Raw genomic sequence first — 27,286 nt, forward strand, 5'->3', positions numbered from 1 at the left:
TCGATTTCAAGACCTCAAGTTTAGAACTTGAGGTCTCGAAATCAAGCATCTGAAAGTACACAACTTCGTGTGACAAGGGTGTTTTTTTCTTTCAAGCTCAAATTTTCACAGGTTTGTTATTTCATGTACATGTTGAGATACACAAAGTGAGAAGACTGGAATTTGACAATTACCATTAGTGTCCACTGCCTTTAAGAATGGGTACATCAGTGAGATTTAAAAAAAATTGTTATTGATTTCTAGATATAAATCAATTGAAATACCCTCCTAAAGGAGTAAGAAACTCAGATGTATTAGATTTCAATGTTTTCCCAGCTGTGTTTCTTCTCTTATAATTGAACAACAAACGCTTAATAAGAGCAGACTTGTAAACAATTACTAGTCATTTGAAGCAGAACAACTTGCTCTTGCATTAGTTTTATTTACACAAAATTAATTCCCTGAAAAATGAAATAAAATACATGGTGAAGTGTTTCTTTTACAGCAAATACTTTCAAAAATCTGTTGTATAACACCTGCTCATTCTGAACACAAAGTATGTAGTCGCCCCGCTTATCACAAAAACAAACAGTACAGTATTATTGATTGTAAAAACTTCTGTGCTTAGGTTTTTCAAACAAAGATTGTTGAGCCAGTTTGTTCGTTTGAAAAAATGTCTTTTATCAAATCCTGCCAATAAAGTTGTAAAATGTGACAATTTCAGATGAATGTATGGTGTGTTGTTGACATTACATCAAATTGGGAATGTCTCCATTTGTTATGATATTGAAACGCAACATTCCCATTTTGTCCTATTGAACATTTTTTTATCTAGACTACAGGAAGCTCCTCCCCAATCAATCCAAAGATCTCAGCAATGGTTCTTTCTATTCTTAGGACTGGATCATATTAATTTCAGATTATTTGTAGCAATATTGAATTTACAATACATGTACAACATTTGAGGCAATTACTCTTTAAAGACACTGGACACTATTGGTAATTGTCAAAGACTAGTCTTCTCACTTGGTGTATCTCAACATATGCATAAAATAACAAACCTGTCAAAATTTGAGCTCATGTGGTCGTCGAAGTTGCGAGATAATAATGAAAGAAAAAACACCCTTGTCACACAAATTTGTGTGCTTTCAGATGCTTGATTTCGAGACCTCAAGTTCTAAACTTGAGGTCTTGAAATCGAATTCGTGGAAAATTACTTCTTTCTCGAAAACTACGTCACTTCAGAGGGAGCCGTTTCTCACAATGTTTTATTCTATCAACCTCTCGCCATTACTCGTTATCAAGTAAGGTTTAATGCTGCTAATTATTGAGTAATTACCAATAGTATCCACTGCCTTTAAGCTACTGATGTATATTACTAATTCAATCATGCTGGTAAAGACCTTTACAATTATCCAACCCCAACATTTAAATTTCTAAATATTGACAGACTATTTATATATAAAAAAACAATTTTTTTTGCCCGTAATTGAAACATTCATTTTAGATCAACTGACTCCAGTAATAAACCATAACTTGCCCATAAATAGCACATGATTTTTAATAAACTGTTTGTCACAAGTGATGTACGGGGCAGATTGTCACAGAGCTGTGTTAGCACAACAAGTAGCTAAGCACAGAACAACTATGCTTACCAGAATATGGTTACCACTTTTTTTTCACATGTGGAAAAATTAGCATTCTCGATGCTAAAGTTACATATACGACCAGTATCTTTAACAGGTTTCCTTTTAATTTTGGCTTAGCAAAGAATAATTAAGCACAATTTCCTGTTTAAGCAGCTCTTGAGCCCAGGACCCAATTCCAGCTGTTAGACCGAAAATACTGCTGAGCAGTCTCCTTTTCTGAGCAAATAATGAGTTGGGCACCAGTCACATTCAAACTTTCAAGCAGTGACTGGTAACCTTGTTCTGCTGAGCAAAATTGTTCTATGCTTAGCAAATTTTTGTGCTTACAGGCTTTATGAAATTGGCTCAGATATGATCCATTACTTTTAGTGTGGTCATTACTTTTGGGATTACATTTGTAAGAAAGAATAATAATGACCTTTTCTTTGGCAGACTTTACTTTGGTAAGTTAAATGGAAGTGGATTCCTGGACCAGTCTTTTGAGAAAAATGTGATGGTTTTCCTTTCTGGGGAAGATGAAAAATGAAAATCCTTGACATTTTGAGGATAGGACGTTCTAGAAAGTCATCCCTTTAGAGAAAGACAGAATCAACACTAAGATAATAATATTAAACACAAAATACATAAATCATTTTTTACAATAGTTTTGGATAGTATTAAAACAGAAGAATATCATGTTTACTTCCTAATATAATTTTAGCCTTCAAGAATATGCTAGGGTCAAAATGTCATGCCATTAACCTTTTTTTAATATAATTATAGCCAACACTTTTATCTATGAAAAAGCCATGATCAAGTTTGATCATCGAACATAAGGTACTCAGGATTGAGGTCACGATACTTGTCAAGTTTTTCAGACTCTTTCCAATCTAAAGTTTATACATTGCTCTTTCCTCAACTATAAATACAGATTCACATGAACAAAACATTGACTAAAAAGGATTTCACCTGGGGAGACAAATCATCTGATAATATTCTATTTCCCTCTGAATTATTTCCTAATACCTTATTGTTTCTAATCAATACTACAGTTTTGTTTTTTCCTCTGACAAAGTAAAAGTATGTTCCTTTAGAATTTAAAAGATAAAATAAAGCGTGCAAACTAAAATCAGAAAATACAAGTAAAAATAGCACACAATATACATCTTTACATGTAGTGCCATTCACACATATATCCAGAACCTACAAATCCATCTTGAGTTTGTCGACGACTCCGGCGTGAAGACAGTCGCAAGGTGATGGTGTCACAGGTTACAGTTCAGGTCTTAATAACATCTTGAAGATGAGCTTATCTCCAGGGCCCAATTTCTAAAGCCTGTAAGCATTCAAACTTGCTAAGCACAGACAAATTTTGCTTACCAGAAATTGACTACCGACCAAAATTCCGTTTGAGTTCACGTTGTTTTAGTTCATGCCCCACTCATTTGTTGCCTAGCAAAGAAGTTGGCTAAGCAGCATTTTCTGCATAAAAGCTTTATGGAATTGGTCCCAGGTGTCAGGCTGGTGCTGAGGATTTTAAGGGTTAATAGGGGTCATGGGTCAAGGTTCATATCCTGACCTGTCTGCCCTGGATGATCTCTCCGATCTCATCAGCATTTAATGTCTCATATCTCAGTAAGGCCTCTGCAAGTTGCCGATGTTCCTTAGAATGAGTCTTCAATAGAGACCTAGCTCGCTCATAGGATTCCTGTCGGTGAGAAAAACATATGTCAATATTGTACATGTATCTGTGACCACAGAGAAAAAAGCACTGCAGTGGATTACATGAACTGCTAGGATTAATCCCATCTCGAGTTAGGACGAGTAACTTGTCCTAACTTAGGATGGGTTCAATGCGTCTTAAAGTCTATGGATACGGAACTTAACTTGTATTAAGTCCTAAGATTAATCCTAAGTTAGGAAGAGTTTGGTGAAACTGACGGCTGATGTACCAAGTAAAATGCAATCAAGTTTCTTTGCAAATTTGCTGAAGCAGAAGTACAGAGAGAGTTGTCTCCCTTGATCGTAACCACTACACCATATTAATGGTGAATCCTGCAAACTGCTCCTTTAACTAATTTACCTCAGGATTATAAATCCTTTTCGAGTTACCCATGCAGGATTATTTTCAGTCAAAAAGCAACTTTTTTTTTCTATTAATAAATAATTTGTTTCTTCAATGAAACTCAGTTTGGACACATTTATGGAAGATGTTTTCTCATTTGCAGATTTGAACAGCGTTTCTTTTTTCAATGATTCTGTTTCTGAAGCATAATCGAACTGTTGGAGAGCTGTTAGGTAACTAATAGGCGTTCATCAAACCATGCCAGTCGAATAGACTGCATCCCGGAGAGAGAGAGAGATGAAGGCTTCATGACAATGCAGTCAAAATCTGTCTTTACAAAATCTTGACTGGTATGTCAAAGGAACAGATCTTCACGACAAAGGTGTTAGGCACATTTCCATCCAAAGAGTTAATGTTCCTTAAACCACGACCACAGGGACTTCAAGACATGGTTGCCTGTGTATGCACAACCCACCACAGTGCCTCCCCACATGACTACCACCAAACATGCACAGATAGTTCAATGCCACCTTAAGTAGTCGCCGCTGCATAAGAGTTTTGTGCATTATTATGCCCTCTAAAGCCAATTGGTTATAAACAATCAATTATATTCTTTATCCCCAATGTAATTAACACATCCAAATAAAATAGAACATCTGTTGATTTTCAACCCAATCTTTCATAGTGACCCAGTAACTTGCTCAAAGTTTAGGCTGCTTGTATACTGACCTTAAGAAGTGTTCTGATTTCTCCCTCGATCAACGACTGTGTCTCAGGACTAGGCTTCTGTCCGACACCCATACTCATCTCATCTGCATCATTGTATGTCATCACTCCAAGCTAAAATCACATGAAAAAATACACACATTGATTAAATACCAATTTTGAATTCAATCATTTTGCGGACTCTGTCTATCAACATTGGCTGCAGTGGCAACTAACTCTGCCTTAATTTCAAAACTTCATAGTGCCTTTGTCCTAAAGCATGATGCAAGAACTTGAGAATGACGTAAGAACTAGAGCACAAGCGTGATACTTCATGGAGACGGCGAAGGCAAATGCCTCCATGCCCCTTTGGTCATTACCTTGGTGCCCTTGAAGTGCTCCAGTAGAAATTTACAGTTTCCTTTTGCCCCTACCAAGGAGAAAATGCCTTGGTGCCCTCGCCCTTTCAACAACGAAGCATACAGGCCTGAGAGCATGATAAAGGTACTATATAATGATGTAAGAACGTGATCATAATATAAGAACTAGACTATAATACAAGAACTAGAGCATGATGTAGGAAACTAGATCATGATATAAGAACTAGACTATAATACAAGAACTAGAGCATGATGTAGGAAACTAGATCATGATATAAGAACTAGACTATAATACAAGAACTAGAGCATGATGTAGGAAACTAGATCATGATATAAGAACTATGTATATTTGGTTTGCGGTAACACCATGTGTGTATCTACTTGCCAGGTAGAGTTGTTCTTAGAGAACTGTCTTGCTTTATTCTACTGCCGCGGAGTAGATAATCGGAGGTTCGGGAGACTTCTCAGTTCTGAAAACGCAAACCAAACATTGATAACTCACCATGCAATGCCTGAAATCCTAGATATAAGAACTAGTTAATGATTTGTACCTTCTCACTCATACCACACTTGGTGACCATGAGTCTGGCGATACGTGTTGCCTGCTCAAAGTCACTAGAGGCCCCAGTGGTGATGTTCTCCATACCAAAGATAATCTCTTCAGCTACTCTTCCTCCCATACAGATATCCATCTGGGCCATCAATTGGGTCTTAGTCTCATTCCATTGATCTTTATCAGGCAGGAGAGACACCTGCACCAAATAATAAGTAAATGGAACTCAAATATAGTAATAATATTAACAGTTGCTTATTATATAACACGCATATGTGTGACTTAGTGACACTCAATGCGCTTTTACAAAAAGATTTTTCCTGCAATGTATGTGGGACAACGTTTTGAATTATGAAATCTACCCCTTTTCAAGGCCCCTTGGAATGGCTTACAAGGCACTGTGGCGCAATATGCCGCCAATAAAACCAGGAACACCGGGGCGAACCCCTTCTCTTTTCGATATGCACTGGGTTCTTTTACACGCGTTACACAACACAACAATCAATGTTAAAAGTAAAGTGTACCTTTGGCTTCTGGAATCTTTGATTGTTTCAATCCTATTTTAATACAAATATACACGATAAAACTATCCTGTGAAAATTTCATTTCAAAAGATGGTCACGTTTTTGAGATATCGCGGAAAATCCGGAGCGAATTATTATTACTATTATTATTTATTCGACCTCAGCAGAACAAGTACAGAAAATAATTGAAATTCCTTTCAGCCTGTTAAATGTCCCTACCTTTTGTGTTGCTTTTTCTGTTTTGTTCTCAGTCTCCAAAGGACATAAACACAAGAAAACTTTACTAATCTCCAAAAAGAAATTAAATTGCTTGCACAAGTTTTTTTGTGTTTAAAGCACCACAAATACAAGTAACAGTAAAGCCCGGTTCATACTTCATGCGAATGCGAAGTGAATGTTGACGTCACAAAATTCGCAACGAATATTAGCAGCAGTTCAGCTCTGCTCAACTCACTTGCGAATATCGCTGTGAAAGGATAGTTGTTACGTCAAATTCACATCAAAATCGTTTGCATTAGCATTAGCAGGAGGTATTAACCGAGCTTTAGATAAAGATGCTATGTCAGATTTTTGGCCCCAAACATTAAAAAATAGATTTTTTTTCAGTGAATGGTATTTCAAAGAGTATCACCCGCTCTAACGAAAAAAAGGTTAACTTTTACTTTTAATGGTCAGGAACAATGACAGAAATTTAAAACGTTTCTCATAAAACACAAAAGAATTGGTCATGTGATATATTTTCGGGATCCCAAAAAAAACTAAATTTGAGCACTTTATTTCACTGCTACTAATAATTGGCGGACTTTTTCGAGCAATGGCTCAAATGAAAGCTTGTAACTTTCTCGACCCCCATCAAAATACCTATTGATTTTTAAATCAAAATTTTTGGGTCAAATCGGCAAAAAATCTGACATAGATCTAAAACAGTGGTTAACACAAATCGGTGTGTCGGAAAAACACAAAACTAAATGGCATGTTTTAATCAATATTGTCCAAGATTTCTTAGGTTGTTTATCCCACCATGTAACGTTTCCAATCCTACTTACATGGCCCAGGCTTGGTCCTCTTGGCATTATGGTAGCTTTATTTATATTCTTAGCTCCTTTAGTGTAGTATGCAACGAGGGCATGACCACTCTCATGGTATGCTGTTATCTCTTTACTCTTATCATCAACCTGAGCACTCTTCCTCTCTGGCCCTGTGGAAGAAAAAACACGTAAGAATGCTGTAACTTATAAAGAAGACGGCCCTCTGAAGTCATCACAAAACAAAACCATACCAAAACCCCAAAAACTAAGTTTATATTTTTCAGTATCTGTAACTTCACAGTACACATGGTTGTCATTTTTCCCAAGAATGTTAGCTGTGAAATCACCTTGTTGGTCTCGTGTTCATTGTTTGACATCAAAGATGGTAGCCAATACAAGGGCGTCTAAAGTTGCGTCATTATTATCTTTACTCCAAGAGGCCCGTGGTCAACCTCGTTCCCAGGGGTGATCGATCTCACTGCACCATTTTTTCCCAGCATGCCCTGCTTGATCATAACCCCTGGAATTGACAAATTTAAATGTGCTATATGCAAGCACATTTAAATGAGTCATTCATTATTCAATCTTTTCTACGCACGCATGTCTTCCGTCTTAAAGAGTGTTTTTGTTTTTGTTTATAAAAAACATGTTCGTGTCATAAAAAACGCGGGCGTGATCAACACGCATATATCTTAAAACTACGCGCGCACGCACTTGACATCTAATGCATAACCAATTTCCTGAGCCAATCAGCAGTGTTTCCCAGTACATCACTACCAGGGGTTAGTGACGAGAGGTATCGATACGGCGTGTTGCCCATGGTAGCGAGGCTGGCCCGTGGTGCGTTAAAATAATTGAATGATGAGCATATTTTCATTCAACTAATGGTGGAAAAACTTGCAAGAGGAAATTCCCAATAGATTAATAGTACTTAGCTTACATTTGTTTGAGGACGCTATAATAATGTTGTGCTTTATCCTCCGAGGCATTAGTTTACATAAGTTATATAAATTTAGTTGTTTGCATTAATACCATAGGACATGTTGGTTGGTAAGCAGTTTGCAATACATTAATTCTATGTTCTGATTATTATTGTTATTACCCATGAGTATTTTATCCTTAGAATACTCCAGATCTTGCATATCTATAGCGTCTTTGCCAAGTCGAGCTGCTTGCAGGGCAGCCTGGTTGACTAGATTCTCAATATCAGCTCCTGCAATCAAGATAAATAACAGTCATAACAAGTATTCTTTTAAAGGTCTGAGTTTGCAATCAAGGAGTCATATCATGTGAATAAATAATGAACATCCATGGTAACAAAGATGAGGGCAGTACAACTTCCAAAGAAACAGTTCTTACCTGTGAACCCAATAGTTCCTCTTGCCAGTACATCCAAATCCACTTCTGCAAGAAATAATACAAGGTTATTTGTTATAAAACTAGGACACAACTTACTGTAAAATGTTTTTGCTACAATGTATATAAGGCTATAATTCCTGCAGGGGGAGGGCTGGAGCACTTGCTTGACTTGGACTTTAAAGGCAGAGATGGATTGGTGGAAAATGTTGATGGAAGGGTTGGTTTGGGTGATTGAATTAATCAGGGAGGTGAGACGGTGTATGAAGCCCTTTTAAGTGGCATTGACCCTGTTTCTAGGGACAATGAACAGACCAGGGTAACGTAAGTTACAGAGGTTTATTTTTAACGTTGGTTATTATTTAACAGCTGAAATCTTTGAGTCGGTATTGCAAAACACGGCCATGCCACTGCGCAGTATTATTTGTCAGAACAGTTTGGGGTTTCTAGAGTTAAGACTTTTCCTCTATAACTATAATTGTCACAATGAACTTTTTGCCTGACTAGGAAGGACAACAAAGGTTCTCATAATAAATACATGTACCAGGATTTTGTGTTCCTAATTGAGACAATACAAGTATTCTTCACCATAAAACGCAAAACCTTAGCCATAAGCCAAGGCGATAATCTGTCATGGTAGTGAGGATCACTCAATAACCGCTGGGAAAAAGGGAGACTACGAGCATGATTTCCAGTACCTTCTGTCCCTCTTTATATGCGTGAAATGAAACGTAGCATGGTAGTTGCATGACTGGGCACCCAATGGAATGTCCAGTTGAATATTTCTGTCAGCCATCCAACTGACTGGAAGACAATTGAGGGCCATCCACAGCTGTTCTGGGCGAACAAAACTGTCTATCGTATCACAATTTAGAAAATTTGTGTGGACATTGACCCAATTCACCCGACGTCATCATCAGAATATCTTGGATGCGCCATACTGGTGGGCAATGTCATTTGTGCGTTATTCAGCGAAGTGCACATTCTAGGCGGTGCGGCGTTTACACAAACCTATTGCCCACCCAAATGGTGAGCGTAGCACAGTCGCTGCGTGTGACGCGCGTGCAAGGGGCCAATACACACATCTGATGTAGTTAAACCTTCCCTTTACAGCAATATTTTTATTATAAGTAACTGATTTATCTTACCATCACTTCGAGTAACCTTAGATAGGTACAGCTTCAGGATATCTGTCCGACCTTTGACATCTGGTTTAGGGACCATAACTTTCATATCAAATCTACCTGGTCTTGTCAAAGCCCTGCAGAATCAAATAAATGAAACATAGTAATGTTAAGTATTATTCTCACCGTCACTGCAGTCTGTGGAAGGATAATATTTTGCTGACGTAATTATTAACATGGTAAAAAAAAACTACATTCAACAACTTTAGAAAGTATCACGTAACACCCTTGTTACTTCATGGATGTCTGTGTGCGTGTGTGTGTGTGTGTTTTGCTGAACACATATTATGCATAATTGTCCGTTCGCAACAGCAAAAGAACACTGTTTTTTCCTTACTTGAAGAACACTGTTTTTTCCTTACTTGAAGAAATGGACCTGACAAATGGCATAAATTAAAGAAAATGGACACTATTGGTAATTGTCAAAGACCAGTCTTCTCACTTGGTGTATCTCAACATATGCATAAAATAACAAACTTGTGAAAATTTGAGCTTGATTGGTCGTCATAGTTGCGAGATAACTATGGAAGAAAAGAACACCCTTGTCACACGAAGTTGTGTGCTTTCAGGAGCTTGATATCGAGACCTCAAATTCTTAACTCGAGGTCTCAAAATCAAATTCGTGGAAAATTACTTCTTTCTCGAAAACTGCGTCACTTCAGAGGGCGCCGTTTCTCACAATGTTTTATACTATCAACCTTTCCCCATTACTGGTTACCAAATGAGGTTTTATGGTGATAATTATTTTGAGTAATTACCAATAGTGTCCACTGCCTTTAAAGGATGTTTGTGACACTCTTCATGATATCAGTAAAGCCCGGTTCATACAATTATGATGTCACAAATTTGCAACAAATCTGCAAATGTGCAACTTGGCATTATGCAATAACCTGTAGTTTAACCTATCTAGTATCTTCAGTTGAACACAAAGAACATAAAAAGTGAAGAACGGTTCAGCTTTGCTATAAGCTCATTCTGACGTCAGCGAGTGCTCTCTGACGATTTGTTAAAGTGGGAACTAAAATTCTGATCGACACAAATTAATGATGAGTTAAAGGCACTGCACACATTTGGTAATTGTCAAAGACCAGTATTCTCACTTAGTGTATCCCAACATTATGCATAAAATAACAAACCTGTGAAAATTTGGACTCAATTGGTCGTCAAAGTTGCAAGAGAACAATAGAAGGAAAAACACTCTTGTTGCACAAATGTGTGCTTTCAGATGCATAATAAAAGGTTTCAGACCTGAAGTATTTGAATATTTGAGTGCGAAAATACCTCTTTCTCAAAAACTACGTTACTTCAGAAGGAGTCGTTTCTCACAATGTTTTCAACAGCTCTCCATTGCTTGTTACCAAGTAAGTTTTATGCTCACAATTATTTTGACTAATTATCAAGTGTCCAGCGCCTTTAACCACTTTGAATTCTTCCAATGATAAACAGATTTATCTTACGGATCTAGTGATTCTGGAAAGTTGGTGGCAGCAAGGACCACAATCCCCTCATTCTTTTTGAATCCATCCATCTCTGCCAGTAGCTGGTTGATAGTCTGACGGGCATAAGGATGTAGCGGAGAATCCACACGCTTACCTCCTACGGAATCTAACTCATCAATGAAGACAACACATGGAGCACTCGCTTTGGCCTCAGCTGAAACAGTATGAAGGTTACCATCAATAAAGATTGTCAGTGCAAGTATAATTATAATAATTAGTTTTTAGTTATAGCACTTTATCTACAGGCGTTTCAAAGCGCTTATAATGGTGGCTTCCTACATAGCGCTCATATTCGTCACTTAGTGACGCTCAAGGGGCTTTAGCATTCAGTATTTTCCTGTAAGGTATTGTGAAGCTTGAAGTATGAGATCAATTCCTTTATATAGCACCATGTGATGGTTTACAAGGTGCTGTGGTACGCTGCTGCTTAAACCAGGAATACCGGGGTGAACCCCCTTCTCTTTTTGATAAGTGCACTGGGTTCTTTTACGTTTATTACACAACTCACAGGACCTACGGCTTAACATCCAATCCAAAGGATGCCGCAATAATGGTTAAGTGTCTTGCTTAAGGACACAAGTGTAACACTGGGACTCCAACCCACACTTTGCTGATCAGAAACACAACAGCTTGAGTCTGGTGCTATTATTCCCCCCCCCCCCCCGGCGTGACAAGCCACAGCCCCATTACAGCAAGAGGAGCAGTGGATATGCTTGAAAAGCCAAACCAGGCAAAGGGATGTGTCTTTTTTATTTCAAATATTATACAAGTAATGAATGTTTATGAGTGCAATGGTGCTAAAAGGAGTTGAAAGATGGAATGAGTTGAATGGAACATTCCATCTTTCAACGAATGAAAATATTTGCACGATTGCACGAATGAAAACATTCATTATTTGTTTTATATAACATCCAAGTAGATCTTTATCATTTTGATTGGAGGATACAGCTTTCAAAACAAACAAAGCTTAGGCCTACACATGTACAATTGTTAATTGTGAAATTACACTCGTTTCTTTTGGGTCGGCCTGTTGAATTAAACAGTGACAATGTGCGTTCTGTACAACTATTTTGAGACACGCAGACGCCGAATGTATGTGCCTTGCAGTAACACTGCTGCGTTACCAAAGACACGCGCTCGCAGTGATGTTTTTACTCAGCAGGCAATAGTACTTTTATTTGCTATCACGTGATGGACAATCCTCAAATCAACTGGCAAGGATCTGCTTGGGTGTTGTATAATAGGCAATAAACCACAAGGAAAACTGGATACATTTTATTTTAATTTAATTTAAGGTTGAATGAATATTCACGAGAGTTGTGTCAATTTGACACAAGTACGTTACACAGTGCTGTATTGTATGAATCTGATGCATTTCAAAATGATACAAAATGCTTAACATCAAACTCCATTGATCTGTCAAATGTGTGGTGAAGTTACACATTTACCAGTTGACTTGATATGACTTACCAAAGATATCTCTAACTCTCTTAGCACCAGAACCAACAAACATGTTGTCAAAGTCCGATCCCGAGGCATAAAAGAATGGTACACTAGCTTCCCCAGCCACGGCTCTGGCTAGCAGCGTCTTCCCTGTACCTGGTGATCCTACAAGCATTACACCTGCACACACAAACAAACAGATAACAGCAACAAAGTTATATGTGTAGTGTCCCAACCAGAGACCCCCTTAAATAGGGTTAGAAAATACAACTACATGGTTAAGCAACAAGCCCAGTAGCTTGAACATCTGATGACACACTTCAAGGATTGTGAATTATGCCAGAGATCTGCCATAGAGCCCACATACATAATCACTTTTGACCTTGCTTCATTTCACATGGCTTTCATGGTTATGGAGATTCACAGTTAAATTTGATGTATATGTACACATACAAAGCCAGAGGAAAAGGGGCGAATAAGGACAGGGGACCAGTCCAGTGGTTTTGTGAACTCCCCCCCCCCCCAAATTCGAGCCCTACTTTGATGTGTGCATTACAGGCAACATTCAAGTAGTTAGACTTTACTCAAGCAGTTAGACTTGCTCCATATCTTCACATGAGTTGTAACACACAAAATAGAAGACCATGGGCAGACAACAGTGAATTCAGTGTAAAGGGTCAATACCAAAGAAATCCCACTGGATGCCATTTCGGCAAGTAACTCTTTTGATGCAACAATAGATCAGTGCGGATCAGTGCAGCCAATGACCATTCCTATCAATGGGAAACAAAACATTCACTTGCTGAAATGGAACCCATACGTATTTCACGTTTAACAATAGATAAAGCTTCAGTTCCGCATCTTGCGCCTTTGGCGCTCTATCAGCTTTGGTCAATACGGACAATCTCGTCAACTATACCATCATTAATCTGCTTGTTATCTGCTTAATTAATCATCCTGTTCACTTCCATGTTTAGCTGGAGTGTGTGACATGTAAATGATTTAAATATTTACCTTTTGGCAGTCTGCCACCAAGTATTGTGTATTTATCAGGGTCCATTAGGTAATTCACAATGTCTTGAAGTTCATTCTTTGCTTCGTCAACCTACACAGAGATGAAGATAAAGAACGATGAAGAAAGCAAACAAACTGTAAACAGTAGTTGCCAGATTCACAGCGTCTGAAATTAACGCTGGGACATAGGCCTATGGGGCTAGTTGTTTTAGCAATAGGGCAGTAAACTCATGACTGGACAAGGTCCGGCGGTCTATTGATGGTGGTCTTCAAATGTTAACTTTCAGCCTGATAAAACTCTTTCAATCCTGTCGAGTATTGAAGAATTCTTTGGCACAACACAAATGAGATAAATCTTTATTTAGTGCTCGTTCAATTTCAAATAGTTAAGCTATTCAGGATTTTGTTTCGTTCAATTCCAAATGTGAACAAAATCTGGTCCCATTAAACTTCTAAACTACAAGTCCTTTGGCCATTCTTAATCATGATAGAACCTAATTAAAAAGAGACAGATTCAGAGAGGTTCTGAGAATTTCTTCTTAATTAAAAAAAATTTCTTCTCAGTTCATCTTCAAAGGTAAGTTTCTCTTATCCATTCCAAATAAGATTGTGTGACCACATGTGGTATCTAAAGGGCAGTTCATGAACAAGCTATAGACCATGTGAACCTTGTTTACAATAAGTGTGACCTTGTACATTCTTTAAGTATTCTTGCAGGCACTGTACTACACTGGTCCTATGGGAAAGATGACATTTTGTGTCATAATTTCCACATAAAACCAAGAGTTATGAAAGCAAAAGCTGGACAAGTTTTGAGATGTGCCTCCTTTAATCATATCAAAAGTTGGTAAGAATTAGACAGTGCAATCTCCATAAAATATAAGATTTTATATTTTCTTCCTTTGAGCTGTTTACAAATCATGCCTGCAAGAAGTCCAGGCTCTGTGGCTCTTTTGTAAACAGGTGATGTCACAGGTCACATCGTCTATACACAAACACAGTTAGAACCAACGTCTGAGTCAACAATATATGCCTAGTAATTTCTCAATATCAGCAGCTTCAAAGGTGTTACAGTATAATTATGTGGATCAAAATAATGCTTGCCCTCAAATAAGACCAACAAAAGTAACCTATAGAACTTCATCATGCAGCCTCCATCTTTGTCATGTTCCTTGTACCGCATAACAATAATGAATACTAACAATCATTTTGCAATTAGGAACCAGACTATTTTGCTCTTCCAGCCTCGGTTTGGTAACATTGATTTCAATGGGAGAAATTCAAGATGGCCGCACATGGTCTATAACTACCAGGAGTCGCATCACAGTACTTGAAAAAGGCAGTGTCTGAATTGGATGCTACAGCTCCGGCTATGGCTTGATCACCACATCATCATGCGGTGAAGTCTAGGAAGTCCTTCACCTAGCCGTAGCCACTAATACAGACATAGCCATAGCTGTTTTCTTACCCCTCTGACGTCATCAAAGCTAACATCCTTCACATTCATGCTGTCTACATTTGCTGGTCCCATGATGGATACACGAGCTACCATAAAAATATCAATGAACATAAATACCAGTTAAAATAAGCAAAGACAATCAAAGGTATGATATCTGTATTAAAAATCTATGGCTAGAGTAGCCGTATTGCCCTGCACTACCAGAATGACAAAAAAAACCCAGATCTATTAGCGCAAAGGGTGAGAACTAAAAGCGTGAAAGCTTGCGAGCAAGAAAGCCTGCGAGGGGGAAGCCTGTTTACATACATTTATCTTTGGTTTTGAAAGCCCTATTCTGCAATCTGGCGTGTTCCACATCTCTATTTTAATGAATTTGATCTAAATTATAAAATATTCTTACAAAATAAATTAAAAAAAATAATAAATAAATATTTCTTTTGGTGGAGGTTTAGAACAATATTTTCGGTAAAACTTCTCGACATGTCCGACAGAGAATACTTACCAAATACAGATACCATCTTGAAGTAGAGATAGACAAGCACACCAATGATAAGAACTGTGGTCCAGTTCTTGAGCCGATCTGACTTCTTGGGTTCATCTTTACCCTTGAGGAAGCCTTCTACAAAACCCATCTTGAAGGAGTCCGAATCAGCGACATTAGACTCATTAGAGGCAAGAGCGGTCTCTAACTTGTCACTCAGCTTAGATTGATCTTTTGATGTCACTCTCTGAATAATGTAGTAATAATATCAAAGTCTTATATATATAGCGCACGTATCTACCAAACAAGGTATATATATAGCGCACGTATCTACCAAACAAGGTATATATATAGCGCACGTATCTACCAAACAAGGTATATATATAGCGCACGTATCTACCAAACAAGGTATATATATAGCGCACGTATCTAACAAACAAGGTATATATATAGCGCACGTATCTACCAAACAAGGTATAGCGCACGTATCTACCAAACAAGGTATATATATAGCGCACGTATCTACCAAACAAGGTATATATATAGCGCACGTATCTACCAAACAAGGTATATATATAGCGCACGTATCTACCAAACAAGGTATATATATAGCGCACGTATCTACCAAACAAGGTATATATATAGCGCACGTATCTACCAAACAAGGTATATATATAGCGCACGTATCTACCAAACAAGGTATATATATAGCGCACGTATCTACCAAACAAGGTATATATATAGCGCACGTATCTACCAAACAAGGTATATATATAGCGCACGTATCTACCAAACAAGGTAGCGCACGTATCTACCAAACAAGGTATATATATAGCGCACGTATCTACCAAACAAGGTAGCGCACGTATCTACCAAACAAGGTATATATATAGCGCACGTATCTACCAAACAATGTATATATATAGCGCACGTATCTACCAAACAAGGTATATATATAGCACACGTATCTACCAAACAAGGTATATATATAGCGCACGTATCTACCAAACAAGGTATATATAGCGCACGTATCTACCAAACAAGGTATATATATAGCGCACGTATCTACCAAACAAGGTATATATATAGCGCACGTATCTACCAAACAAGGTATATATATAGCACACGTATCTACCAAACAAGGTATATATATAGCGCACGTATCTACCAAACAAGGTATATATATAGCGCACGTATCTAACAAACAAGGTATATATATAGCGCACGTATCTACCAAACAAGGTATATATATAGCGCACGTATCTACCAAACAAGGTATATATATAGCGCACGTATCTACCAAACAAGGTATATATATAGCGCACGTATCTACCAAACAAGGTATATATATAGCACACGTATCTACCAAACAAGGTACTCAAGGCAATGAGATTAAAACACAAACTTTCAGAAAGATAGGTTATTGCAGTGATGAATTCAGAGACCCTATTATTTAGCACCTTATAAGGGTTTACGAGGTGCTACTGTGCATACAGCAGCCACAACCAGGAACACTGGGGCGAACCCTTTTCTCTTTTCAATAAGTGCACTCTGGGTTCTTGTACATGGGATGAACAACTTTACATCCCATCCAAAGGACGAAGCAATGGTTAAAGAAAGTGGACACTATTGGCAATTGTCAAAGACTAGTCTTCACAGTTGGTGTATCTCAACATATGCATAAAATAACAAACCTGTGAAAATTTGAGCTCCATCGGTCGTCGAAGTTGCGAGATAATAATGAAAGAAAAAACACCCTTGTCACCCGAAGTTGTGTGCTTTCTGATGCTTGATTTCGAGACCTCAAATTCTGAACTTGAGGTTTCAAAATCAAGTTCGTGGAAATATACTTCTTTCCCGAAAACTACGTCACTTCAGAGGGAGCTGTTTCTCACAATGTTTTATACTATCAACCTCTCCCCATTACTCGTAATCAAGAAAGGTTTTATGATGATAATTATTTTGAGTCCACTGCCTTTAAGAATCTTGCTTAGGGACAAGCCTGAGTATTTGAACCCACATTCTGCTGATCAGAAACACCAGAGTTTGAATCCGGTGCTCTTAAGGGAGTGAATCTCTTGGTACTTCAACCAGAATGTTACTGAGTCTATCATCACGACCCAATTTCATTAAGCTGCTTAAGCAGAGAATTATGCTTAACACCTTTCTGCTTAGCAAAATAAGCAGGATACTAGTCACAAATTGTACATGTGGCATGGTACTTTGGCTGGTAACCTTATTCTAGTAAGCATAATTTTGTTGGACTTAGCTACTTCTTGTGCATAAGCAGCTCTATGAAATTGGGCCCTGGGGTTTTCCTTCGACATCTAAAACTGAAACTTCCTTCCTTGTCTTTTCCACTTTGGGTTCTTGGCTAGTACAGTGATTAAGTTCGCTTTTCTGAGAATCATTGGCTTTCACAACCAGAAAGTGAAATGAAATCAGAGCTTTAATCATGCCCAAGGAGATCTGCCTCAGATAGGAACCCAATGTTTATGTCCCTCTTGTTTGATTGTTAAATATGACATTGTTTCCAGGTCTGTTTCTACCATTGGCTATGGTAGTTGAATCGTTAACCACTGTTTCTTTTCAGAACCAACACTACCTAACAAGAACACATGGTGCCAGCACAAACCTCACCTAATTATACTCCCACTATGCAAAGATTCAAATCCTATTTGTCAGTGAATATCAATACGAATACCTTACCTGTATGAAGCCTGATAACACCCCAACAGATTCATCTTCACCTCGTCCACTTGTTGCAAGCTTACGAGCCGTTCCTGATCTCTTTGTCTTGAACCCTCTGCTCTGCTGGAAACCTACAAGAACAATTTCAACACTTTAATTACTAGGGTCAGTTCTAATATGCCTGTTGAATAGCAGACAATTAAGAAATGACAAGGCCTTTTTATTACAGATCATCTTTACGAAACAAATTTAAGCGTCACAGGGCTGTTTTCGCAGGGAATATTTCGCAGGAGCTGAGCACAAGTCAACTAAGGCGAGTTATTCGTTGCAAATTTGTGCAACAAAATTCGTATCGCATTCCCAGGAAGTATGAACAGGGCTTTAGCCCAGTTGTCGATTTCACCAAAGTCTTCTTAACTTAGGATTAATCCTAGGACTTAGGATGAGTTAAGTTCCGTAATCAAAGACGTAATACGAATAATATTGAACTCATCCTAAGTTAGAACTGGTTACTCGTCCTTACTCGAGATAGGATTAATCCTAGCCTTTTGTGAAATCGGCTGCTGATCACTTATCGAGGGAGATTATGGGTTTGCCTTAGTGTTTCTGGCTCATTGCAAGTACAGTTGTCTACAGGTTTCCTGAGGCTTGTGAGTTACAGTGATTTTAAAGTTCACTTATGAGGTATTCCCTGTTTCATTGCCAGAATGTTACATGTACTTAAACACTATGCACTAATGGAATTGCATGCATGCATACAAAACTTTTGTGAGTAAGCACAAAGAAATCAATTGTGCATAAAGCCTTAAGTGTCAGATTCTGAAACAATATCTTACAATGAGTGTACTCCATATCTGCCAATAATTTTCAAAATGTGTGAAGTTTATCGTATTCAATTTATACTATAATTGTAACTAACTAACATGTTCACTTTGGTTCAAAATATCATATTAAAGAAGAATGCTACTACTGTGCATTGGCAAAGAAATACAAAAGTACAGACATGGCGTGTCATGGCCGAGCTGTTAAGTGCATCGGACTCAAGTTCTGGTGTTTCTAAAAAGCAGAGTGTGGGTTCGAGTCCAAGTCATGACACTTGTGGTAAAGCCATGGTCCCTTGTGTTGTGTAACAGTGTAACACACAGTTGTTTAACAACACAGTGCACCGTTGTAAAAGGTGCGTTGTAAAAGGTGCGTTGTAAAAGGAGTTGGTCTCTTAATTCAAACGAAGTCCCACATACCTTGCAGAAAAAATACTGAATGTTGAAGTGTCTTGAGCGTCACAGAGTGACGGATATTAGTGCTATATAAGAAGCAACTTTTTGTACCTGTCAGTGATCCACTCTGCATGCTTAACCTGTACTTGACATGTGGATGACTGTGGCTGAAGATTGATGGCGCATTTTGAATGCGTAACAAGTCTTCTGGGAACCCTGAAAAAAAGGACACAAAGTATAAACAAACACACTGTAGCAGTTCATTAATAAATACATCAAGATGAAATAAAATTATGCCTAAAGTTTGTAAAGACCATATGTGTGGTGTCAATTCTTGCTTGGCCCTTTACCAATGTCTGTTGACAATATTTATTGACTCCCGGGGAGCTCAAAGGCGGTGGGATTACAAGAACAATTGTCGGTCCGACGTTGTAACCTCAAAAACAATCTATCCTTCCTTAACGATGCCAGGACTGCAACCAGTTCCCGCCTTTAGGTACCACTTAGCAAAGTACTTAGCAGCATCCAGCAACAGAGTCTAGCATTTTTCTGAAGGCAATCAGAGCATACTTATCGAAACCTTGAGACGTTAACCACTGGTTCTTTTCAGAAACAACACTACTCTATTTAATTTGGTTTTTACCCATATACCGATGTCTGTATACTCGGTACTTACCCGAGTAATGTGAAAAAATCACAGACATTACGGGTGGGATTCGAACCCACAACCCGCAATTCCAGAGGGTTGTTGTTCCAACTAGACCACCGATATTTCCGGGTGGCTAGAGGCAGTTCGAATTCTATAAATGTTTTAGCAGTGGGTACTGCAAACGGTTAAAGGGATGCTGCAGTGAATTAAAATAAAACAGTTAATTTTGCTGTCATTTATTTCTGATATATGTATTGATCATCAATAAAATGTGTTTTGTTTATTCCCGACATATCTGACTTGCGTAATGAACGAATAAGTCACGCCCCCCCCCCCCATTTTGTGGATTGTTACCGCCCCTACCATCGACATCACGACGGGAATTCAAACATATCGTCGGCAAAAAGAGTCTGGTCCCTAACTACATGCGCCTAGGTACCAGGCCACACAGTGCACACGTCTCTTTATGCACACAGACAGGGGGACCGACGGCTCTGGTTCTAGACATGATGTCACGCTTATGCAAACGTTTAATCTCTTGAAAACCATTTTTAAAATACTTGCGCATTTACTAAAAAAAAATTAAAAATATTTCAGGTTTATAAAGTCATCGTTTAAATGAATAAAAAAAACACTGCAGCCACCCTTTAAATAGATGTTAAATGTGCATGTCACTGCTGCTAAAAAATCTACAGATTTCAACCATGTTTCCCATGGGAGACAGAATCTCTATAGAACAGAATCTTTTGGGGACAGATTTCACTGGGACACCGGCACTCGAACCAACTAAGCTATTTAACCCTATGTTGACAGTTTCTCTATTTTGTCAGTATGTTTGTTCCGGGGTGCTAGTCATAACAATTCATTAGTCTCTTACCATTTTTATTTTCAAAGAAGGATTGTGATGATATATGCGATGCTTTCCATGTTCTATCATCACTCTGCCTAGCAGGGATCTTTGGTAGAATACTGTCTGACCATGAATCAGGGAGATGTGCTGCACCAAGCTCTTTCACATTTAAACCAACCTAATAGTATGGTTAAGGAAAAAAACGATAACTCTACTGACACACTTGTTTATAAAAAAAGGTACATCTTCAAATCAATGAGATTTTGTACAACAACCAGGGATGTAGAACTTAGTTTACACTCAATATAATAGGGAGAATTTCCATAAATCAGATGTGTTCATTAGAACACAAAGAATGGTTTATTGTAAGGGAACTTTCTGTAGGAGCAAGTGAGAATTTGCATCTTTGAAATTTGCATCTTGCAGTCAAGGAGTGGGGAAGTTTCCCTAATCATTTTCAAATTAATTAGAACATGGAAAGATAGGTTTATTTTCGGGAATTTTTTGCAGAATCACAGAGAGTTGTCAGCTCTAAAATACGGACCTTATACATGTACATTCCAAGGCGTTTCTGGCAGGCAAGATACTCTAGATGGTCATAGAATCTTGAAATTTGTATCATAATTTCCACATAAATTCAAGAATCACAAAAATAACAGCTAAACAAGATTTATTTACACGATGTCACCGCAAAATACATGTATGTACCAACAATATTAGAATCGGCCCATTAATTTGAGTTTAACCATGGCAGTACTCTGAGGCCGATGGGATACCTTTTACATGTACAATGTACAAGATATAAAAAACAAATAGTTCACCATTATGCCTCTCAAATTGTTTTCACTCACATTGTGTAGACTTTCCAGTAGTTCCATCTCGGTTGCATTGTTCTGATGACTTGCCTGCTTCCTCCGTTGTTGTCGACTGTGTCTGAGGGCACATGCTGCAGCACTAGGATCCCACGAGGTGGTCTTGACCGAGTTCAAGATGGATGCAAGATGGGGCAGAGGTCCTAGCAGTTGCTGTAAAAGTGGAGAGCTTTTGAAATAATCATTGTGTCATAAGCACTGTAATGATAGTTTCTGGGGTAAATTTAGCAAAACAAACAATTGCAACTTTTTCTGATGTTGGCATAGCCAAAAATATTGGTACAATCCACTCAGTATCCTTGGCCCCAGCACAATTGATATCAATTTCAGCACCAGAACTTTTCTTTCAAAAAATTAATCCCCCTGCACAAAATCGGATTTTGCATGCGAAAGTTTGACAACATTGTAAAACTGAAGGGTGTGCCGTCCTGCCGGTCCGTTGATCCAGCGATGCCGACCTTCCACATCGTTGTTAGTGCGGACACTCCGCATAAACACCGACCAGTCACTTGGGCTCTATGTTAAACCTTCCAACAACGTGCTCCGTACGTAATCACACAGGGCGGTGATGATCTCTTGACCCCTGGCACGGTTGTTCAGGACTTCAAATGTTGGTCTTTACTCTTATGTGGAAGAAACGGCAGAGACAGGAGCTGCCCGATGAAGTCTTGAACACTTTCGTCAGTGGCATATATGGTACGGCCAGTCCAAGAGCCAGACACTTCCTTCACAACGTCCGTGTCCAAAGGAAGAGGCAGCCCTTTACAAGATGTAGGGGAACACAGTTCTTATTGCTCCCCACAGTCCAATTTCGAAATCGAGAACAACCTTTGGAAGATTTGCTGCAGCTGATGGCAACTTTCTCTTCAGGGCCTTGAGTACTTTCGTACGACGTGACAGTGGCACCTGCTTCTGTCCGCCGCAGTCACTCTTCACAAAAGCTGAACAGAAAATAGCTGCACAAATGGCTGTTTAACTAGTTTGAATGTTCCATCAAGGTACCATGTCTTGGCCTTGTCCAGTAGTTGAAGTTGTTCCGCAGTAAAAAACAAAAAGGGGCGAGCACCATCAAGGCGAAGGTCCTTCTGCAAAAATTAATCCAGGATGAAGCCTTGATCGAGGACAAAATCAAGGTCTCTAGGTTTCATGGGCCTTGACTCTGGCAGTGATGGTTTGCAGCACGGGCAAAATATATACAGGATCCGGACACCAAGCAGCCGGGCCATCAAGTCGATTTCAGTGCTGATCACTTTTTCAACTATGGCACCTGCTGACTTAAAGACTTCGGCTTTGGCCCGGGCCGTAACAAAACTATTAACTGCCACTGCAACTTCCATCCCGGGACATGCTGGATGCGAATGTTTTCGGTGTGCAGGCCCATCTTGAAGAAATCGCAATCTTGGTGGACAAACACGGAACAACGCTGGAACGCTGCCTTCTTCCACTTTTTGGTATAGGAGTAGCCATGACTGTCCACCAAGATCACTCTAACTCTCCTCGTGCCAGCCTCAACTGTCTTATACATGGTACGTGGTGACGTCATCATCCCCTATGCCCGGGAAAACATCTGGAATGACGGCATTGGGGATGGCCTCTTCTGCTGGTAGAGTCGGTACGTTGAATTTGGTGCCAATGTCGAAGTCTTCTTCAGTGAGCTCTTGATCATCTACTATGGTCTCCATCAGTTCCTCCTCCACATTTGTGCATGGTGCGCAGATCCACATACAGTCTTGACAAGTCTTCAAGGATTTGGTCATACTCCCTGAGTAAATCAGAATTGCAACCTACATGTTGCCATACCTGGCAACGGTCGCAATGGAATGCGCGTTGGATTGCCCGGACGGCCTTCTTGCAGACGCGACAAGGAAACTTGGCGGCAGGCATCTTGACAATTCTTTAAGCTTGAAATTCTTGAAAGCTGGATTTTCTTGAATCTTTACATTCTTGAAACAGAATGACCTCGATGTCTTCGGGAGCCTTTTTTATAGACATTGGTAGGATCCAGGGTACAATTTTTTAAACCAATTCAGATTACTAGGTACAATCAATTAACACCCTACTCCTGCTAAAAAAACGCCAAACAAAGAGGCTTATGTGACATTGGAAGGATTCAGAGTATAAAGATTTCTTCACATCCAATCATCAGATTGCCAAGGGTACTACCACTAGCACTAGGTAACTTCAATCAAAGACCCCGCCTGATGAATGGGTGAGGTGATTGAGTTGTTGTCCAAAGGGGTGGGGGGGGGGTAATCATGCTTTACACAATTCACTACATGATCCACTTCTCCATCATTCACTGTCTTGCAGTTGCAGAAAGTTTGTAACATTTAATGGGAAATAACTGGTAAATAAAAGTACAATAAGTTTTGCAATAAGTTATCCTCAGCAAAAATGTGTAAAGTCTTTGTATTTGTATTTGTATTCGCACACATTTATTTCATTGCTGCCCTACATTTAAACTTACACATTTTACAAAGTTTTATAAATATATTCAAATTATGAGTAGTTTACAGTATTACTTAGTATCTTAGGATATGAAAGTTTACAATGATTTAGATAGTTATATATTAGGAAGCTTTTAAAGTAGGACAACAATTAGGTTAGGGTAAAGCAGAGGCTTATGTGCCTTAACCTATGGACAGACAAACAACATAAAATACTATACAAAAGAAAGAAAACACAAGACAGACTAGACAAACAAAATACACGACAGAGGCTAATATATGGTGGTGAGTAAGTTAACAATATACTTAAATAAACCTACGAATAAGCATCAAGAAGTTGTTTTTTTAATTTTCTTGTGAATGCAGGAAGAGTGATTATAGATTTAATTGAGTAACTCAAATTATTCCAAAACATAACGCCACGTTGAACAAGACTATTTTGGTATAATGTTGTTCTCTGGCGGGAAACGAACAGGTTTTTCTTGGCAGTGCTGCGAGTATAGTGTGAATGGATGTTGGAAGTTAGTGTGAAAAGTGAATTAATGCAACTTGGTTACTTGGCAATGCATTATTCATAGCTTTATACATAAATTTACCCAAATTTAGTTGGTAAAGGTCAATAATTTTTAGTAATCTAAGATTACAAAATAATGGAGCCGTATGGTCACGACACGGGCACCAGCATTAGAAATAATACGAACAGCTCGCTTTTGCAAGGTGAGAAGACTGCTTTGTGTTAAGGAACCACCCCAAGTAAGAATGGAATAATTTAAAAACGGAAGAACCAAAGAGTTATACAGGGTCAGCAAGGATTCCCTTTCTTGAATCAAGTTAAAAACAATAAAAAATTCCCTTTACTTTAGAAAGTCATTGAAACAATAGGCAAAAAAGGGTAGGGGTGACCATGTTAGAGGGGGGCAACTTTGTTAGGGGGCGACTTTGTCGGGGTGGCGACTGTGTCGGGGGGGCGACTTTGTAGGGGCGACATTGTGAGGGGGCGAATTTGTACCCGGAGGGTGCGAGCTTGTTGGGGGCGACTTTGTAGGGGGTCGACTTTGCCAGAGCTAGGGGGCGAGATGACTGGCATTCTTGTTTTGTCTTTGTTTGAAGGCTATGTTCATGGCGTTTATAACTTATAAAAAGGTAGAAAACTCAATTTGTAGCAGCCATAGATGGTACGAATTGTTTGGATTGTTGTGATCTGTGCTGTGACAGTTTCATCTCCATCCATGGTGCCCCAATTGCAAACTAAGCCCAACGTGCCAACCCAGTCAGCAGGTGCCAGCAGTGTCAGGCAGGGATAACTTTCCGTATGGCGCCACCACTTTTTCACTCATTTTTACAAAAAGGGATATATCAATCAGGTAAATAAGTTCCTATATTATTTCATATCGAATGAAAAAGTGGTGGCGCCATAAGGAAACTTTTCCTCAGGCAGTCCGTGCTCAGTCAAATGGCCGATTTTCGACCAGTAACAACAAAAAACAGACAAAACACCGACTGAATAATTCTACCTTCAGTTCACAACTTACCTGAACTTGGACGGTCAATCCATTAACCGAGAACATCTCTGCATTCGTCCCTTTGTGACTATAAAAAAAGTGTATCTAGCTGGCAGCTTTTGGGGGTTTATAACTGTTTCCTGAATATTGTCTTCAGTTACAACACTTTTAGTCCTGCTGCGTTAATATGTCACTTGCTGTATGCATGCAGCATGCGTCCGTATTGCATGCATATATAGTGTATATATGTGTACCAAAAATCGTATGTGTACTGTACTACAAAACGAACGCAATACATGGAATGATTATATCATGTGCGTGAGCAAATTACGTCAACCGAGGGCGCAGTTTACATAACTGGTAAATTGGCCTTGCATATTTTTGCGGGTGTTTGATGAGGTTGAACACCGTCCCGCCTGGCCACCCGCCCAACACTATTATTATTAACTAAGACTGACCATGGACTGACCTAATGTAAAAACGGCAAAAACAATCCCTAACTTCACGGTGAAAGTCCTCCTCCATCTGTTGTTACAAAATTTAAATGTAGTTTGAATCTTGTTCTGTCCAATAAATTTTGGCAGGTTGGCCATTGAGTGTTGCTACCGCCCATTGAGAGACAAAAAAATACAGTGATTTCTGTGATTTGTACGGTATCCTCCATTTGCGATTCAAGCCAAAATAGGACCAACTTAAAATGCACAAAACTAAAAAGTCTCCTCAAAAAGAAAACCCAAGGTTGTGATACCTCGTCAAACTATTTGAGACCCCCCCTAAAAATTCTCTTTAGGGGGTCTCAAATAGATTGTGCAAATGATTTTGTGCAAACATGTAATGGGGATTTAAAAAAGTGAAGTGTCAAATAATGAAGGTAGAACTCCATGGTCAAATTAAATGAACTCTAGCTCAGGCCAATACTTGAGCCTCACAGACTTGACCCAAGCATAGAGAAAGGAACTTTTTTTGATGTGTTATGGTTGATAAAGGGGTTGCATTTGCTACTGTAAAAAAACACAATTTTTTTTATAACCCTTATAAATGCCTCTCAAACAGTAAATAAACAAGCGAACCAAACACATTCTTTTCAAAATCCCTCAAAACAAGCAATGACTCAAAACAAAACTTTTGATTTAGCACATTTCTTTCATTTTAATATTTCTTTTGTGTTGTCATAAAACAAAAAGCATTTGTGAAAATACAACATACTTAATATTTACCATATAGATGTATTTTACACAAAATATAGCACTTAAAATAAATCTGATAATGCATAATTGTTTGTTTTCTCACGTCTAGCCATCCATACATCATACTTTTGCTACACAATTTGGGGGTTTGTCTTCTGATAGAAACTAAGGTGCAATTTATGGGTATGTGCATTGTGACTCCGACTGTTCATGCACAGAGCTCTACTGTGGGGCACGTCTAGGCAAGACCATTCTACGCCAATTGTGTAGGAAAATCCATTGACAGATGAACATCTTTTGAAGCTTTTGGTAACAGCCTTTTGTCTTTTTAATAAAATAATTAAAATATTGTATTTTACTTCATCTGCAACAGACTCTCTGAGGGTGTGAACTTTGTATTTTGGAAGAGTATTGTTCAGTATTAAGTGTTTAGGGAACAATTTTTTTTTTCACAAGCAAATAAAATATTCCTAGCATAAAACAACATTTTTCCATTCTTGCTTTTTTTAACTTTATTTTTTGCTACAAAGCAAAGAAATGTAGTTAGATGCACCTTATATTCGCAAAGAGTTA

At 38.6% G+C, this 27,286-nt stretch overlaps 1 protein-coding gene across 1 annotated transcript; it reads right to left on the reverse strand.

Annotated features, from left to right (window-relative positions):
• Positions 1-1,268: 1,268 nt before the first annotated feature.
• On the reverse strand, positions 1,269-25,797 carry LOC117288238 (ATP-dependent zinc metalloprotease YME1L1-like). The gene is made up of 17 exons (XM_033769015.1): positions 25,557-25,797; positions 21,557-21,730; positions 20,733-20,883; positions 19,318-19,422; positions 18,008-18,120; positions 15,320-15,545; positions 14,827-14,903; positions 13,359-13,449; positions 12,372-12,524; positions 10,860-11,055; positions 9,367-9,479; positions 8,222-8,266; positions 7,965-8,075; positions 6,881-7,032; positions 5,309-5,509; positions 4,402-4,512; positions 1,269-3,315 (listed from the first exon to the last, which is right to left on the reverse strand). The coding sequence occupies exons 1-17, from the start codon at positions 25,590-25,592 to the stop codon at positions 3,175-3,177; spliced, it is 2,196 nt and encodes a 731-aa protein (XP_033624906.1). The 5' UTR covers positions 25,593-25,797; the 3' UTR covers positions 1,269-3,174.
• Positions 25,798-27,286: the final 1,489 nt, after the last annotated feature.

The sequence above is a fragment of the Asterias rubens genome, chromosome 3 (assembly GCF_902459465.1).
Source record: "Asterias rubens chromosome 3, eAstRub1.3, whole genome shotgun sequence".
NCBI classification, from domain to species: Eukaryota; Metazoa; Echinodermata; class Asteroidea; order Forcipulatida; family Asteriidae; genus Asterias; species Asterias rubens.

What these genes read in the sequence shown, in the direction of transcription:
- LOC117288238 (XM_033769015.1), bottom strand. Translation starts at nt 25,592, where the DNA reads ATGTTCTCGGTTAATGGATTGACCGTCCAAGTTCAG. An exon ending in TAAGGATAAAATACTCATGG is followed by an intron (nt 7,033 to 7,964) that starts GTAATAACAATA and finishes TTTCTTCCACAG; the next exon opens with GGCCAGAGAGGAAGAGTGCT. An exon ending in AAATCAGAACACTTCTTAAG is followed by an intron (nt 3,316 to 4,401) that starts GTCAGTATACAA and finishes TCTCACCGACAG; the next exon opens with GAATCCTATGAGCGAGCTAG.